At 39.2% G+C, this 17,254-nt stretch overlaps 1 protein-coding gene across 1 annotated transcript; it reads left to right on the top strand.

The window, feature by feature from the left end:
- Nucleotides 1-1,133: 1,133 nt before the first annotated feature.
- On the top strand, nt 1,134-9,854 carry LOC107083963 (Krueppel-like factor 6). The gene is made up of 4 exons (XM_015373567.1): nt 1,134-1,447; nt 3,801-4,398; nt 5,184-5,307; nt 7,039-9,854. The coding sequence occupies exons 1-4, from the start codon at nt 1,346-1,348 to the stop codon at nt 7,088-7,090; spliced, it is 876 nt and encodes a 291-aa protein (XP_015229053.1). The 5' UTR covers nt 1,134-1,345; the 3' UTR covers nt 7,091-9,854.
- Nucleotides 9,855-17,254: the final 7,400 nt, after the last annotated feature.

The following is a 17,254-nucleotide window of genomic DNA, read 5'->3' as shown; positions in this document are numbered from 1 at the left end:
GAAGTTCAATTTAAGTAATGTGAAGCACCCATGCAGTATGTATCTACAGTATAGCTCACGTATAGCAAGTTAAAGGTATTTTTCAGCAAAACATAGAAAATACTAGCCAGCTGTTCTTCCACCATATATTTCAAAAGACACCAAATTACGCTACGTTTTAACATTTTTTTAAGTACTTGAGGTCTAAATATAAATATAACTTATATCAATATTACAAGTAAACAAAAAGTAGGACAAATGAAATCCAGAATCATTCGCTAAAAGTAACAAAAAAGGCTGAAAACTTCATGAATTAGTTAAATCTACTGCGTGTGACTGGCTTATTCTTAAAAATTATCTAGGGAATAATTCTGGGTTAATTTATACAGATTTTTTTTCCATATAACACATCTAAACTGGGGTAAAACAAACTATAACTTTGAGGAACTGCTCTTGAATATTAATTCTACATTTTCCTCTTTTAAGTGCAAATTAGATTAGGGGGGAAAAAAAGTTTTTTTTAGTATAGTGAAAATTTTTGCCAGTGGGGAGGATGCACATTTTGATCATTTTAGCCTTTTTAATAAAGCAGAAGTACTCCTCAAAGCTTATGAAGTCAGTCAAACAGCTGAAAAGAGAGGACAAATGTTTCCTCTTAGGTCATGTGTGTTCTGATAACATAATAATAGCTTGTCATCTCTTAGTCACAGTATTTCCTGCGGTTGTTGTCAACACATTTTCTTCACCTCAGCTACAGCTCGAACTCAGCCCTTTAGAACAGCGCTGTTGCAACTGTAACGCCTGTCAAAGTTGCAGCTATGTTTTCTACATCAGGCTATTTCAGCTCACATACGACGTCTGTGGCGAAACTTCTCGCCGACAGTCAAGACTACTGGGAAAGAGAGCTCATCACCGGCTTATATACACGCCAAAAATAACCAACCAATCAGAGGCGAGCGTTTGACAACCAAAAGAGCCAATCAAAACCGTCAAAGCCCCGAAATGAGTCGTAGAAGCGCTCCTATTGGTCATCTGTGATATCATTCGCCGTCGCGTACGTTTCTCGCAGCTGATTGGCTGCGGCGCGGCAGCCTGAAGGGGGCGGGGCGGCTGGGGTCCAGGTTTGAATAGGGGAAGTTTGCAGAGCGCAGTTGTCCAGCAGCCAGTCTAGAGCGCTGTTTGCAAAATATCCTGAGCTGCAAAAGGAGAGGGAAGAAGGAAGTGGAACACTGACGGACGGACTGCTGCTAAAAACAACCTTTTTTTGTGTGTGTGTGGCATCGCAAAGAGGATCGCTCTTTGAAACGCAGCTGTATAGATTTTTTTCTTTTTGATTCATTCAGAAAAAGAAGTTTGTGGAAGAAAAATGGATGTTTTACCTATGTGTAGTATTTTTCAAGAACTCCAAATAGTTCACGACACAGGCTATTTCTCAGCCTTACCATCCCTGGAGGAGTACTGGCAGCAGGTGAATATGAATTATTTTTATTTGCGCTTCAGCTGGAACCTTACATTACGCGCTCCTGTCAGATCAACGCAGAGTTCAGGCGCTTCGCATCAACTTCATATAAAATCCTGCTGTAAGTGCGGTGGAAGCGGGGCACCGTTACTGATCCGCTCTCAGTTTCGGTATGAAGTTGCGCTGGCACGCTGCAGCTTTGACACTGACAGCAGCTCAGTGCGGCTGGTGCTGCATGGCGCTCAGAATGAATGGAGAGACAGCGAGCCCCATTCAGAGACAGCGCTGTGTTTTTATTTTTAGACAGACTTCTACAATATAAAGCTTAGTGCTTGTTTTACATCCGAGGAGCTGCTTTCGATCCTTTATAAGAAAGAACAAAAAAAAAAACAAACGCGCACGGTGAGGGAGGAAGTGCAGTTTTGAACTCCCCAGATGACAGATAATCAAACCATGCGTTTGCTTTGACAGCGTTTTCCTGCTCCATCACGCTCACCTGCATTCACCCTGAGGTTTGAATGAAGTCCATAACGTGACGCTATTAAATGTCAAATACTTTGCGCATGAGTAGAGACGACAGCGCGGCTTGGAGACGTTCAGGGAAGGCTGCAGGGGCGCTTCCACAAAGTTTTCCATTTTTTGAGGGGGCTGATCATCATGAAGGGGCTTTTAGAACTTTTTAACAAACTGGAGACCATGTATAACTTTAGAAAAATTCACTTTATGCCAAAAAATATGAAATAAACGCATGTAGTGATCTGTTTCATTTTAAATGACAACAAAAGCCACTCTTAAGTTATCTATAAATGTATGTTTGTTTGTTTTTTTACTAAAATTTTGAACAGTTGCTCTCTAAATATGGTGATAGATTTAAGGTTAATGTGCTTCTTTCAACAAATGTTTTAGTAGAATTTTGTCAGCTTTAGTTTGAAAGATGCACTACCTGAGTAAGCATGATAGGGGGCGCTCTTTTAGTTTCCCTATGTCTATGAATTGTGTTTTTGTTTTTTTTTTACAACCAAAAATATTTCCCTAAATCATCTTTGAATGGATCTATAAAAAGTATTAAGGTCTAGCCGACTTTATACAGCCAGCTGACTGGCAGTGCACAGCAATATCTGAGGAATGAGGGGAGGTTTAAGTAACGTTACTACATTAAAGTGAACAAATTCTGATTTTTTTTTTTTTTAGTTTGACCTGTATGAGTCATGCAGCACATTTTTTATTAGACTTACGATTAGGACTATCTTTAAAATCCTTATCTTAGTGCTGGATTCAATCCTAATTGAATTGTGAAAGAACCGACCACACTTCTGCTTATTTTAGTTTATGGGGTTAAATCCTGAGAAAAAAGCATTTTATTGGAATTGTCAGGTCAGACAGAAGAAGCCTAAACATAATCTATTTATGTAAATGAATGAATGAATTAATTAATTTGTAGACAAAAGTGTTTAAATATCAGGGTCACGCAAATGCCCTCTCCAAGTTAAAGTGTCCTCTTCCCCTTTAGGCCCCAAATACTTTTGAGGTTCCAGAGGCCTGTAGGGGAACATTTTAATTCATATCTGCCTTTCCTCTCAGCACCATCAAAACAAACTCCTACTCGCCTTGTTTCCCTCAGCTTTAATGGCCGCAATGTTCATATTAAGTAAAGTGGAAGTTGCAGAGTATGTTTTACTGGACTTGGTAGTTGCTGAGGGGAAGACGTGATTGCATGTCTGCAGGAAAAGCAGCTGAATGGTCCTTTGAGGCTGCAGGGGGAAGTTGAGTGTCTTCCTTAAAAGGACTCTAAAATTTGCTCAGTGAGTCATCAGTGCCGAAGCGCCGAGATGACAATGCAGGTTTGCCTGCTGGAGACTTCCACCGGCTCACTGCTTGTCATGTGGGGTTTGATGATGGTGATTTAGGGAGGCGAGGTTAAGGAACAAATGTGAAACCAGATGTGCCATATTATTTTCCCCTATGAATCATTCAGGTCTGCAGAGATGATATTAAACGCTCCTGCCACGTTCTCGCTCAAGAAGAGATGTGCTTCAGTAAAGTGTCCCATCGGTGCTCTAAATTGCCGGCTTAACTATGCACAGAGGAATCAAATCCATACTGTTTCCTAAATTGCTGAAGCATCGGGCCTGATCTCTAAAAGTGCAGGCATAGCCGGGATTTCCTGGTTTGCTCTTCCTGCTGTAAGCATTTAGCAAACATGACACATCGCCAAAAAGCATGTTGGGGATGTGCACATGCATGATTTAATAGGATTTCCCTCACAGAGGCTTTCTGCTGCTGTGAGTGAACCTCCTCTCTTCAGGGAAGCTGTTGAACTAATGTTTCTTTTATTTTTTTCCTTCTCTTCGAATTCTGGCAGACTTGTTTGGAGTTGGAGCGCTACCTACAGAGCGAGCCCTACGTCACCTCGTCTGAGCTTAAGTTCAGCGCCCAGGAGGACCTCTGGAGCAAACTGATTCTAGCCTGCGGCGACAAGGCCAAAGCTGAGTCTGACCCTAACCTGGCCCCAGCCCTCGAGGAGGACAATCAGGACAACCAGATCTTGGACACCAACAGCGTGAACTCTGATGCCAGCAGTGAAGCTTCGGACAGTTTTGAGGAGCTCTCCCCCACGCACAGCTTTACATCCAACCCGTTGGGGTCCGTCTTGGTCGGCTCCGGACCTTTTAGCCCCTCGGTCATCAGCACCCCTCCGTCGTCTCCTGAGGCCACCGTCGGCGCCGCCTCGGCGGTGAACGGCTGGGTGGCCACGCACGCCGGGTTGAACCTGCCGGTCAAAATCAGGACCGGCGGCGGAGTCGGGGGAGCAGCGGGGAAGGCTGCAGAAAAGACTGGATCCCTCTGCGGGGACACATCCCCAGACGCCCGGAGACGGGTGCACAGGTGTCACTTCAACGGGTGTCGCAAGGTTTACACGAAGAGCTCGCACCTGAAGGCGCACCAGCGCACTCACACAGGTGAGTTTCAGTGGGAGTGAAGGAAGCATGTGCTCTGTGTGTAAACAGGAGACGTAGGGGGTGTTCAGTTCATCTGCGGTGGTTTCAAACCAAAGAAAATAACCCATCAGTGACTGCCGGAAGTGGTGCTAATCGAGTCCACCTTAATGGCAGTGCCCCCCCTCCTTTTGTGTAACGTAATTAAAGGTCCACATTGCATGACGTCCTCAGCTGGAGCGCTGCTAGCATTAGCTCTGCATGGCTGGATACCTAAACTGTGACCTAATCTATGTGGAATGTGACTGACGGAGCCAGTGAGTGAGCGAATGGCAGGGAGGGAGGGACGGAGGCAGGGAGGGAGGAGTTGGTTGCACATGGGAGATAAAAAGACTTGCAAAGAGATTGAGTTTCACCATGGGAAAGGGGTGAGTGGGCGGGGGAGGCAAAGAGGCCTCTGTGTTTTGAATGTTCATTTAAATGTCCTCTATTTATATTTAGTAATGCGTTTTCTTTTAGTTTGCATGTTAGTATCTACTCCCTCCAAACATTCCCCTACATAGAAATGCAGTCTGCATTCTCAACATGCTGCAGGTTTCATCAGAATCCGTACTGAGCCGACAGGCTCTGTGGAATTCCACTCTCGGTTGGATTGTCTGCACCCGTGTTTCGTCATCTGATCAGCACCCACCCATGCTCGGCTCATTTGAATGCATTTTAATAACAAAAGCCGCAGCTTTGCTGGGAGGGAGATGACAGAGCAATCTACTGTAGGGTCCCTCTAATGCCTTCCTCTATCCGCCCCACAGGTGAGAAACCATACCGGTGTTCGTGGGAGGGCTGCGAGTGGCGCTTCGCACGGAGCGACGAGTTGACCAGACACTTCAGGAAGCACACAGGGGCAAAGCCATTCAAATGCAATCACTGTGACAGGTAAGCCGGGCCTCTCCTGTTTGCGATAAGGTTGCTGTATCTGCAGCTTTCTGCGTCATCAGATGCAGATCTTTAAAGATTTAAGCCATTGCTGCAACACAGTCAGGCAGCCAAAAACAAGCGTATGCAGAAACTTGGATATCATCTCTACATCTAATGTTTTGACCAATCCTGGGTTACTCTACAAGTATTTTTATCCCTTTTCTGTTGAAAAGCCACAAAGCTCCAGTATATTAATGTAACATACCAACACCAGGTGCATACTTACGCAATTGTTTTCAATGTTTATTTTGAACATGCATATGTGAACACTTTATGAAGTTTCTGTAAATGCCTCAAAGTTCTTGTTTTGTTTAAAAAAAATGTATTTTATAATTGCATCGTGAATATTTAGGAATAGAGCCAAAAGACCTGTGGCAACTTCTGAGATCCACTCACCAGGGTGGCAAATGTTTTTGACAGTTTGGCTAGCAGATGATTGCTCCAAAAATCAGACTTTTATGGCTCAAAGTTTGCAACAAACCATGTAGGAAACATTTAAAATATCAGAAATATATTGCTCCGGTCTGATTAGGCCGAACATAAATATAGGGTGGGGAAAGTAATCTGTGGAAAGTCCTTATAACTGTTTGCAAATGTTGTAATCACCTCAAACCCCCAATAATTCTGGTAAAACATGGCGGTGGCAGGAAAATCCTGTGGAATACTTGAATATAGTTGATAAAATCCCTGACAAGATTCGAAATTTCACTCATAAAGACTGAGCTTAAGCTATTTATTCAAAGAAGAGCATGAAACAGTTTATCTTAAGATGTTTAATATTGCCACAGGTGAAGAAGGGTACATGGAGCTTTTCAGATTTCTGGTTGTAGAAAGAAATATCGAAAGCCTCTTTTTCTGCCTCTGATTTCTGCACCACTCTTCTGATGGTCTGTCAGATGAAACCCCATTAAAACACATTAAGGTTGTTAGGGGACAAAGATTGAAGAAGCTGTAACATTTTTAGTGAAGGTCAAACGATAGTTTTATTTTCTACTTCTAAGAACGATACTGATTATTTTGACTACAGGCATTTGAATTGAGAAAGCTTCCTGGAGAGGTGGCAAAACGTCTTCAAATCTTGGAAAACCAAATCCAGTGGATATTTTTTGAATTTTTACGGAATATTTTGACTACAGTTTAGCCAATCCTCAATATGTGCTTCTGATTCTTGACGATATTCCTTTTTAAGGGGAGTGGAGGCCTAGTGGTTAGGGCAATAGAGCTGGGAATCCTGAGTTGGAGCCCCACTCCCACAGACTGCCACTCCGGGTCTCTAAGCAAGACCCTTAACCCCCGATTGCTCCCCACCGCCACACAGTCCACTGCTTAAATGCAGAGGTAAATTTCTCCAATGTGAGATCAACAAAATGCAATTATTATTGCTCCAATTATATGATAAAATGGTAAATTGATTAAAAAATGTTGCGCAAGTCTTTATAAACAAACAAAGCATTAACATTGGATAGCAAATGGAACAAGCGGCAATGCATGTGCTTTAGGGGATTTCCAGGCGTTGCTGCTGAATACGCCAATGAATTAGCAAATGCATGGATGTATTGGCCGATATAAGCGAAAACCAGCTGATGTATCGGTCTACCTCTAACTTTTTGGTCTTTGTGAGCTATCAACCTTAAATCCCTTCCCTCATCAGTGACTGACCTCCTTCCCTGCCCCTCTCTCTGTCCTCAGATGTTTCTCCAGGTCTGACCATCTGGCTCTTCACATGAAGAGACACGTCTAACGCAGGGCGACCGAGTGGCGACAACTGGGCAATGCAGAAAGAGGAATTCCTTTTCTCTCCTTTTTTTTGTTTTTTATTATCTGAGGTTTTTTTTTGGTGGAGATAGAGAGAGGGGAAAGAATGAATCCAAACGCACGCCATCTCTCGACTGGTCTCTTGGTTGAACTGTCCCAGAGAGCAGAGTGGCGAGGAGGGGGGCGTGTCCCAGCCAAAGCATGCCGTTTTGCACCGTACTGAAATAACCCAGTGCCTCCGGGACCTCTCTTTTCAGAGAAGGGCGCTCTGATGGTTGTCTGTTGCAACAAGAGGACGAAATCACGGACGTCGGGGAGGAAATCTTTTTTTTTTTCAATTGAGAACTTTAATTGCAGAAAAGGACAAAAAAATGCTTAAAAAAAAAAACAAACAAACAAAAAAAAAAAAGGCGAGTGAATGATCTGTATGTATGGTGCATGATGTTTTGGGGGCATCTCCCGGACAGCAGATACACTGGTACTTTACAAACCTGTCTGAGGTAAGCATGTGTGCACTGTGAATGTGAGATTGGCTGACCAGCCCCCCCCATTTCTGTGTGGAAGAGGAAGAAGAAGAGGAGCGGGATGAAGAGTTGGATCGGTGCGGGGCTGGTACCAATGTTGCTGTGGACTGAATGAGTTTCTGTGGCAGAGGCAGGGGGGGGGAGACATTCCTGCTGTTGTTTCCCAGGTGGCAGTATGAGGTCGTGGCCGCCTCGTCTGTCTGGCACCCTAACTCTGAAGATGTGGGGATGGAAAGGGGGGGGGATTGCTTCTTCTGAAGCATGTTAGTCCTTGGGTTTGACCAGAAATAGACATGAATCCTTCTGGTATGTGACCCAGGGATTGAAGATCACCCCCTCCCTGAATGACAGAAACTTTTTTTGATGGTTCTTTTTTTTTTTTTGGTGCAGCTACTAAATGTGCAATGTGTTATGTAGCCTGGTTTCTTATTTTTCTACAAGCTACAAAGCCCATTTGTAGTCCCGACTGTATAAGCTGTGTGCTTAGAGGTATAACACAACTATACTATTAACTTCAGTATCATAGACAGGTGTTGCATGGTTCTAGGGGATTGTTCCATTTTTTTTTCTCCGGTTTCCACAATAATCAGGACTGCAAATAGTTTAAAGAAAAGTGCAGCTAAAACGCAAACGGTTAGATGTTACAATATTGTACATAAAAGCCTCGACGATTCTTCTCTTTGTTTGTTTTTTTATTTAAGTAGAGATGCACTAATATGACATGATCAGGTCTGACCTGCACGTAATGATTTTGAACATTTTTTTATTTTTTTTTTTTGCAGGTTAGTAGTTTTGAATTGATCAAAAAAGTGAAGGAATAAATCGTACCGCTTTGTGTACTTAACTGTATGTCTCCAAACTTGAACAGATTTTTGTTTTTATATTAATATATATATATATAAATACACATTTTGTCATTAAACTTTAAAAAAAAAAAAGTTTCCAAGTATTTTCTATTCTATTTGATGATGCCTTTTGAATAGAGAGGGGAAAAAAAGTGGAGATTTTAGGTTTTGATGCATTTAAAGTGGGAAAACAAGCAGCTTTTTTCAGCTTCTAAAGATGCTGATAACAGTTCAGGACTGATCAGAGGAAAATCAGCCAGTTTCACACAACTGGCTGATTAATTGGTGCATCTCTACTTCCATTTCTACATTCTGGTTTTCCATCTGCCTGGAGATTTTCACTGCTGCTCATATCCATCTAATGCCTCAAAGACTTAATTTTTTTGCATACATTTTTTTAATGTCTGTCTATGTGTGTGTGTTTGTACACTTTCTTTCTATCTAATAATGCACTGTTGACCTTAATGGTGCCTTATGCAAGTGACCGCCTTGCGTCGGTCGTCTGAGTGATATTTTTTTATTTCAAAGCTAGATCAAGGCTCAACTATAAAACTGTCATGCTGGTTACAGTTTCGCTTAATTGTGACGTTGAATTTGTAACTGTTTACTTAAAGTACCTGTTAACAGTAGATCGCCTTTAATTGTTTTTTTTAATTTTTTATGACCGAACGGCAGATTAGTCGTTGTTCATCAGATTTAAATTAAGTTTGAACATGTGTATACAAACAAATGCTGTATGTTAAAAGCACTTACATTCATTTATTAAAGGTGTTAACTACTGTGTAGTATGTACCCGAGTCCATCTCACACAGTGCAAAGGTACAAGTGACTAACATTTAAAAAAAAAAAATAAAAATTACATGGTTTCATTGTATTTACACAAATGTTTTAATCAAAAAAAATTTTGACATTAAAAGTCGCATTTAGAAGTACTGGTCGGTGCTCAGCAACAGCTTGGGGAGGGGGGAGCGCAGTGCTGCTACACTGTCTTAATTTTTTCTTTCTTTTTTCTAAGCTAACTTTAATGTACCTTGATCCTGGTAGTCAGCCCGTGGCTAGTCCCCCGCTATCACCCCCTCCTCGCTGTCCCTGCATCCCTGTAAGTGGGACTGAAGAAAAAGCTAAAGATTTATTGTAATTAACAGGCTGCAGTCGGACAGGCCTCGCCTTGTACTGCCTCTCGGTAATGAATTGCTAAAGGCTTTGTTGGCATGGAATCTGTCACAGACTGCTGACTGTGTAGGTTGGCTATTGACCTGTCTGGAGCACGTTGTTTTAGCCAAGCTGCAACTGTAATACGGAAACCACAGTAGCGAGCGCGCCAGAAGAAGGGGTGACTGGGTGCACGTCAAACTTTCACGGCTCATGAGGAAATTTGGCCCAAAAGACAAACGTGGGTAAAGATTGAGAGTGGCTAAAAAAAAAAGTGGCTGGGATTTTTACTTATTAATGCTTCAGGATGAAGCGATCTGTCCCTCCTGCCCCGGGTCAGCGACCCCCGATGTAGGAATCCAATGTTGCAGCAAGTCTCAAACCGCGGCACACTCCGAACGTATGGATTTCAGATCACTCGGGCGGAGGAAAGGGGATGAGTATAAACTTGAAAATGCTTGCTGCAGTAGATTTGGGAGTTGCTGCCGATGCCTCTCGTGGGCAAAGAGCTGCAGCAGCATCTATTCTGTGCGAACAGCAGCCAATACCGTTCAAGTGATAATTGAGCCTTGATTTAGCATCATGTGTTTTTTTTTTTTCTTTCATTTTGCTCGCATCTATTTACACCTCTCCATCATCTCTTTCATCCCACTCGCCTGGCTGTTCTCTCACATAGAAAACACTCTCTCTCTCGCTCACACACACACACACACTCAGCTCTTTGTTCTCAACTGAGTCTTTGTATAAAAAAAAAAGAGAAAAAGACTTTTGTAAAATTGTTATGTTTATGCTTTATGAAATTTTTATTTGAAATTGTTTTGCAAAATTGTTATATTTCTGTATGAATGTATTTTTTATTGGAATAATAAGAAATTCTTATCTGACTTTGGCTCGCTTCCTTTGTTTCATCAGTTGATTCTCCTCAGTTGGGCTTTTATTACTTTGAGTGCTTGTTGTGCTTAAGTGGAGGGAAATGGCTGGATTGCATCCTGCTCTGCAGTACTCAGGTTAAATTAGACTTGAAGATATAGTGCTATGCAAAAAATATTCATATCCTTTAAGAGTATTTAAAGATTTTTCAACCCATTACAAACCCTAATATGTTTAATTGGAAAACTATGCAAGAGACAAACAAAGTTCTCAATAAACATAACCGATACCTGGTTTCTAACAGTTTTTACATGGAAAAATGTGGCCAGCATTTGTCCTCAATCATCCTGCAGAAATTTATTGTTCCAACTTTTCAGCAATGCCAGTTTTCATAGAGATGTCTCAGCTTTTCTCATCTACTGTAGAGATATTTTTGCTCATTCGTCTTTACAAAATAGCTCCACCTCAGATTGTAAGGAAAGCGTCTGTGAACATCGGTTTTTTCGAGGGCTTACCACTGATTCCCTGTTGGCATTAGATCTAGGCTATGACTGGGCCTTGCTAACACATATGTCCAGCCTTCTTTCCCTCATGGAAAGCAAACAATCGCTCCATCCATCTCCCCCTTAACTGTGACTAACTTATCTGTCCCTCTTTAAAACAAATACCCAAACAGCATCATGCAGTTATCATCATCTTACACTATAATTATGGTATATTTAGGGTGATGCGTGTATATTTTCCTCCTCTCAAAGTCTTTTGCATGTAGGTCACATATGTAAATATTGGTCTCCTCTCAACAGAGAAGCTTTTTTTTAATAAATGTTCTGTCTCCTTTAATAGTTTGGTTGGAAACTATCTTCAATCTTTGGTAAAAGTCAGAATTGAAGTGAAGGTCTAAGAATCTTCCCTCTCACCCACTGGAAAAAAAATCAAAATCCAGATAAGTAAATTTTTTCTTAAAATAAGTGCATTTGTTCTTGAATTGAGGAGATAAAAGATCAATTTTGCCAATGGAACAAGATAATTTACACTTAAAATAAGAAAACATAATTGCATTGTCTTACTCCAAGTGCATATTATCTAATTATCTTATTTTAAGAGTAAAAATGCTCTCTCCGTTGGCAAACTATCTCATTTTCCGACTCAAATTAAGGATAAATACACTTAATTTAAGACATTTTTACTTATTTCAAGATCGTTTTTCAGCCGTGGATCTCTGCAGCTCTTCCAGTTATCAATGACCTTATGCTCTTTTCTCTAACTAACGCTCATGATGTGGGAAACTGTTTCAGTGGGCAGCCATATCCTGGGTGGTGCCATCCTGTTTCCATTTATAAGTGATGGATCCAAGGACTGTTTGAAATGATCAGAGCTTGGTAGTGTCTGCTTTAAACTTCTCTACAACTTTGATCTGACCTGTCTGCTGTGTTCTTTTGTCTCAAGGAAGTTTTTCATTGGTAGTTCAATGCATTTTATCTCAGGGTCTTGGGCTGAATATATGCACAGCACTGAAAAATGTGTTCATTATCTTATCTATCAAAGAATCTGAGGTGAAATTATATGTTAAAAAAAATAAGCGGGACAAATATGTTGTCATTAAAAAGGAAAAATTGGATGACAATTTAGTAGGGAAACAGAATCCGATCTGACTTATTTTTCAGAAGGATGGGGAAGAAGTTTAGAAACTACCCTTTGAGACTCATCCTAGAGTTTAAAATAACAGTAAATCTGTGTCCATTTAATCCAAGGCAAATATCTCAGCTTATAGTTAATAGATATTTCTGGCAGTAGAAACTTCAATGACTACAGATGATTAAAATGTGCTTTAAAGAAAACACAGATGCAAGTCAGATTTTTCAGTTGTTTAATATCAATATAAACACCAAACAAATATTCCACAAGTCAAACATGCAGTAAAACTAGATTACATAACAAATGCGCATTATGAAGCTTACCAAATGCTCCGTCTCTGCTGCCAAACAAAATGTCAGTAAATTCTGCCAAAACAAAAGTCTCTTCATTAAATAAGCAATTTAGCATATCTGCTTCAGACAACCAAAACAAATCAGGATGAGGCATCATTTTAAACAAAAAAACAAATGAAAACACAACAGACAGTTGAATATAAAGAGAAATTCACCCTCAACCTCATTAAGTTCACTAAACAGGGATAAATGTTTTGGATTGTGGATCAACTGCCAGACGAAAAGTACCTTTTCCTACCTGCCGACACAGGGACCTCTGACTTCTCTCTATTTTTACTTTACAAATCATTTAGTTTGAAATATTTATTTAAATACAAATTCTCCCATGAGATTTTTTTGGCTTGATATTAGTAACACAAGCTAAAAACTATATGTATATTTATTTAAGTTGAGGTTTTCTCCTGTAACAACTCATTTTTAAACACCTCACTGGAAAAAAAAGAAATCTAGATAAGTTATGTTTTCTTAAAATAAGTGCATTTGCTCTTGGATTGAGGAGATAAAAGAGACATTTTGCATTAGAAATAACAAAACACAATTGCATTGTCTTATTTCAAGTACATTTTATCTAAATATCTTCTTTAAAGAGTAAAAATACTCATTCCATTGGCAAATCATTTATTTTACCTACTCAAATTAAGTGTAAATACACTTAATCTAAGACATTTTTAATTATTTCTGGATCCTTTTTGCAGTACTTTAGCTTGACTGTAACATTAACTATTAAATAGATTATTTCTGTAAAAAAACAGGATGCCATGTATTTATGTATGACACTTTAATCAACCAATCAATCAAATGCAAAAATAAAAAAATTAACAGATTTCTTTATATTCTGCTTTTATTTATAACATTATACCACAGTAGTTTAGAATGAATTTGTGTCTGTATTGCGAAATGGTTCAAAGGCTGCTAATAGTTAAGCAAGCAAGCATAAAATCTATTTAATTTTCTGGATTGACTGAACTATGCCAGAATTGGTCCCCCCCCCCAAAAAAATATCCAAGAAAAGTTTCCTCAGCACAATATTCTGCTGCAGTTGGTTTAATGTAAAAGAAGATTAAAAAAAGACTCTGACTGCTCATTTCTTCAAGTAATCTAATGCTAATCAAAGCAGCATAAATAATTTATCTCCATCTCTCAGTGCCCATGGCATTTTAATTCGAGAGCAGCCTTTATACATTTGTTAGCTAATTACTCTACTTGATATGTATAATGATACAAAACAGCAGTTGATAAACCAAAGAGGCTACTTTAAGACAAACTAACATCAGTATAAGATGAAAAAAAAACATCCTTTCCATTCCTCTTGTGTTCTCTGTTGACCTCGCATGGGCAGGCAACGTATAAGTACCTCTGATTTCCAGTAAAAGCCCAGTGGTTTTTCTAAACGAAGCTTTTCCTCCAGTTGGTAATTAAGCCTCCCAGCTTCAGAGTGTTGAGGAGTTGTTGTTTTTTTTGCCTGGGACGCCGGAGCTCCTTGATCTTCCCAAACTGCTGCCTCGCTTAATTTGTCAATATCACGTCTAATGCACAGGCTGAAGAGAAGCCGCTCAAAGGCGAAGCGAGTCATTCTGCTCATAAAGGAAAGCCCTCATCACTATTAAGCTGGTGTTCAAAGTATTTATCCAGGGTTTAATGCATGTTTTTGAATGCAGCTGATTTGTGTCATTATCAGGGGTGGCCCAAGGTTTTATAGGGCCTTAAGCTAAATTGAGTCAGGGGCCAACTTTAAGCCCATCACCCCCCAGCCTCAACGCCATATGTTAAAAGGAGGGTTTATAATCATGATGATGGAAGGGTTAAGTTTATTATAGTTTACTTAAAAGCAGTTAGCTTTGAAAAATGATGCGTTATTTGCCTTCTTATAAATTTAATTTGACCTTAACGTCCAAATTCATCAATATGTTTAGCTATAATGGAAATATAAGTCACTCTGAAATGCAAAAATGTATCTGGCAAAGACAAGATGTGAATGAGAAAAATGTATTTTGGAGGCACAGTGGTTAGCACACACGATCTGTTTATAGAGGCCTTAGTCCTTGATGCTGCCGACCCGGGTTCGAATCCAACCAGTTGTCTTTTGCCGCGTGTCTCTCCTTTCCTGCCACCCTACTGTCCAAAAACCGAGCCACCAGTGCCGTAAAAACAAAAAAAAAAATGTATTTTGTTGGTTTTTAAAACATAGTAGAGATTTCACAACTATATTTTGAGATACAGTTGCTATATTATCAGCGTAGAGTGCAACCGTATAAATGTATCTGATTCTAAAGTCATACTGTTCCCAAAAAATGAAGCTAAACCAGAAGCAAAGCATTTAAATTTTACTTTTTTATTTCTATTACACTTTTAAAAACCCCAAATCACTTGTAGCATTCTTTTTTTAAGAATATCTGTTCAGTATTTATCCAGTTTAGATTAGATCAGTCTTGAGCTAAACATTATAATAAATAGTCCAGACTCATTCAAACATCTAATTTTAAAAACTTAAATCAATCTTTGGTTCAAGTTTTACAGCAGTAGCTATGAATCAGATGCCAGTTTTAATCTTATACTAATCTTATAATCTTAATGTTATAATACAAGATTTTTCCATTTTTCTTTAGGTTCAACAATGTAAAATTATGAGAATAAACATTAAATGTAAATACAAGGAAATGAAATTCCTTTTCTTTTCATAATTTTCAGACTTCTTTATCAATATAATACAGATTTTTATGTAATATGATTTGATAAAATGTTAAAATAAAGTACCAACAGTTAATTCCGTATAGCAGGTACCAATATTAGCCTAGCAGGAGATAGTATTCAACCGATTAATTTATCTTAACAATGCCAGAAAAATACAACTTATATTGTGTCTTATTCTGTTAATGTTTTTGTTTTCTACCAGGTTCACAAAATGTTTCCAGATTTAGTAGTTCAGTTTAATTAGTAAGCCCATCACTGTCTTTATTACTCCATCAATAACTGAAGAACTGCTTCTTTTTATACCTTTAAAAGAAAATTGTCAAATGCAGATGCAGCATGTTCAGAATCAGAAATACTTTAATAATCCCAGAGGGAAGTTACTTGTTAAGCTCAATGAGCTCACCTTCACTACCCCGGATTGTAATAATATCAAACATATAGGTAGCCAAATAGTCACACAATGACACAACCTAAAGACCAACTTGCTAATCAATAATTGGTATTTGGATATTGTAAGAATTAGTTAAACCTCTGCTGTTTTTGTGAAAATGCCAGCATTCTTAGAAGCCACGCTTATGGTTCTGTCGGCCTGAGTTTGCTAATACCTCAAGCCAAGTCGGCTCACCATATAAATAAAACCTCCTCCTCTGAAGTGGTCCGTCTTGGATAAAGTTTCTCATAAGTCTGGCGCTAAGATTGCATTCTTCCTTTGATGTAACCAGTACTCCCATCCAGCGTAAGCGTTCCCACATTGATATTGTAACACAGAGTGAACCCCAAAGGATTGCTGAGAACAATCCATCATTTTAAGATGTCACACATCTCATCTTAATGTCTCACGGGGGGCTGCGGAGCCGAGTTCCACGATAGTGTTATGCTTTTGTCATGAGACAACGTAAAGTGCGAGCATCAGCCAAAAGTCATTGTTGTTTGTACTTTTTAGTTTTTACTCCACAACACTGATTTTACAACTAAGAGTAATTTCTCCAAGCCCAAATTGCATGTTTAAAAACCCCATAGCATTAGCCATGGGGGACATGCCTCTGCAGAGAAACACCCCGAACTTGATACTTGAAAGAACTGTGCAAAATTCATTAGGGTGGGCTGAACCATATGTTTCAAAAGCTATGCCCTCCCCAGGGTTATTAAGCATTTCTCTAAGCCCTATTCTCAGCTTAGTAAAACACCCCCTTCTACAAAATGTTTTCATAATGTGGCTATATTTGTACCCTCATTTAATCCTTAAAATGTAAATGTAACTTATTTTAGTACAAAACGAGGAGTTAGAAATAAATTTGTAAAACAAAAAAGTTGAATTTGTACATTTACGACACAAGATGCATGTTTGTCACACAGAATATATACACAGTAATTGTATTAGAAAGATACAAACGATTAAGAAAAATATCCTAACAAAACAATTTATGGCAATTAAAATCTATATCCAATTAAAATCATTGATTAAACATCTGTGGCCTTGATTAAAACCTATTATGAAAGTTTTATAGTTATATTTTATTAACCCAAGCTTAAAACTAAATGTATATTTAGCTGTGTCTCCTCATTTTGGTCTTATTCTGTGTTATTATCTAATGTTTGGCATCTAGTAAAAGTGCTGCTTCAGTGCAGCCTTGAGATTGCCCCCTATGGTAATGAGGCATAAAATAAATACAGCAACTAAAATGTGATTTTAAAAATTAAACACTTTATTATCCCACAAGGAGAAGGTTGTCTTGGGCCGCAGCTACTGCTTTACAGAAATTACACACTTTGTTCATACTGTAGCTAACAACAACATCAGATGTATGTCACATAATACCCACAATTCATGGCATGTAACCCGAAACAGATGATTTTCAGTTTTACTACAAATGTATTGTAACCAGATGGATGGAAACTCAAAAATAAACACAAATCCTGCACTCCAATAGCAAACTAGAAATAAGTAAAAGTGTCTTAAATTTAGTGTATTTAGTCTTTTTTTTTTATACAGTGTCCTGTCTGGCAATGTGGCAATAAGAATAATTGTCTTGATGCCAAAAAGAGCCCAACAGATTTTACTTTCACAAGTGTAGCAGTA

This window comes from Cyprinodon variegatus, unplaced genomic scaffold (assembly GCF_000732505.1).
Source record: "Cyprinodon variegatus isolate N-32 unplaced genomic scaffold, C_variegatus-1.0 Scaffold88, whole genome shotgun sequence".
NCBI classification, from domain to species: Eukaryota; Metazoa; Chordata; class Actinopteri; order Cyprinodontiformes; family Cyprinodontidae; genus Cyprinodon; species Cyprinodon variegatus.
Note: the sequence above shows the minus strand (reverse complement) of the source record. Positions and strands in the feature narration are given on the sequence as shown.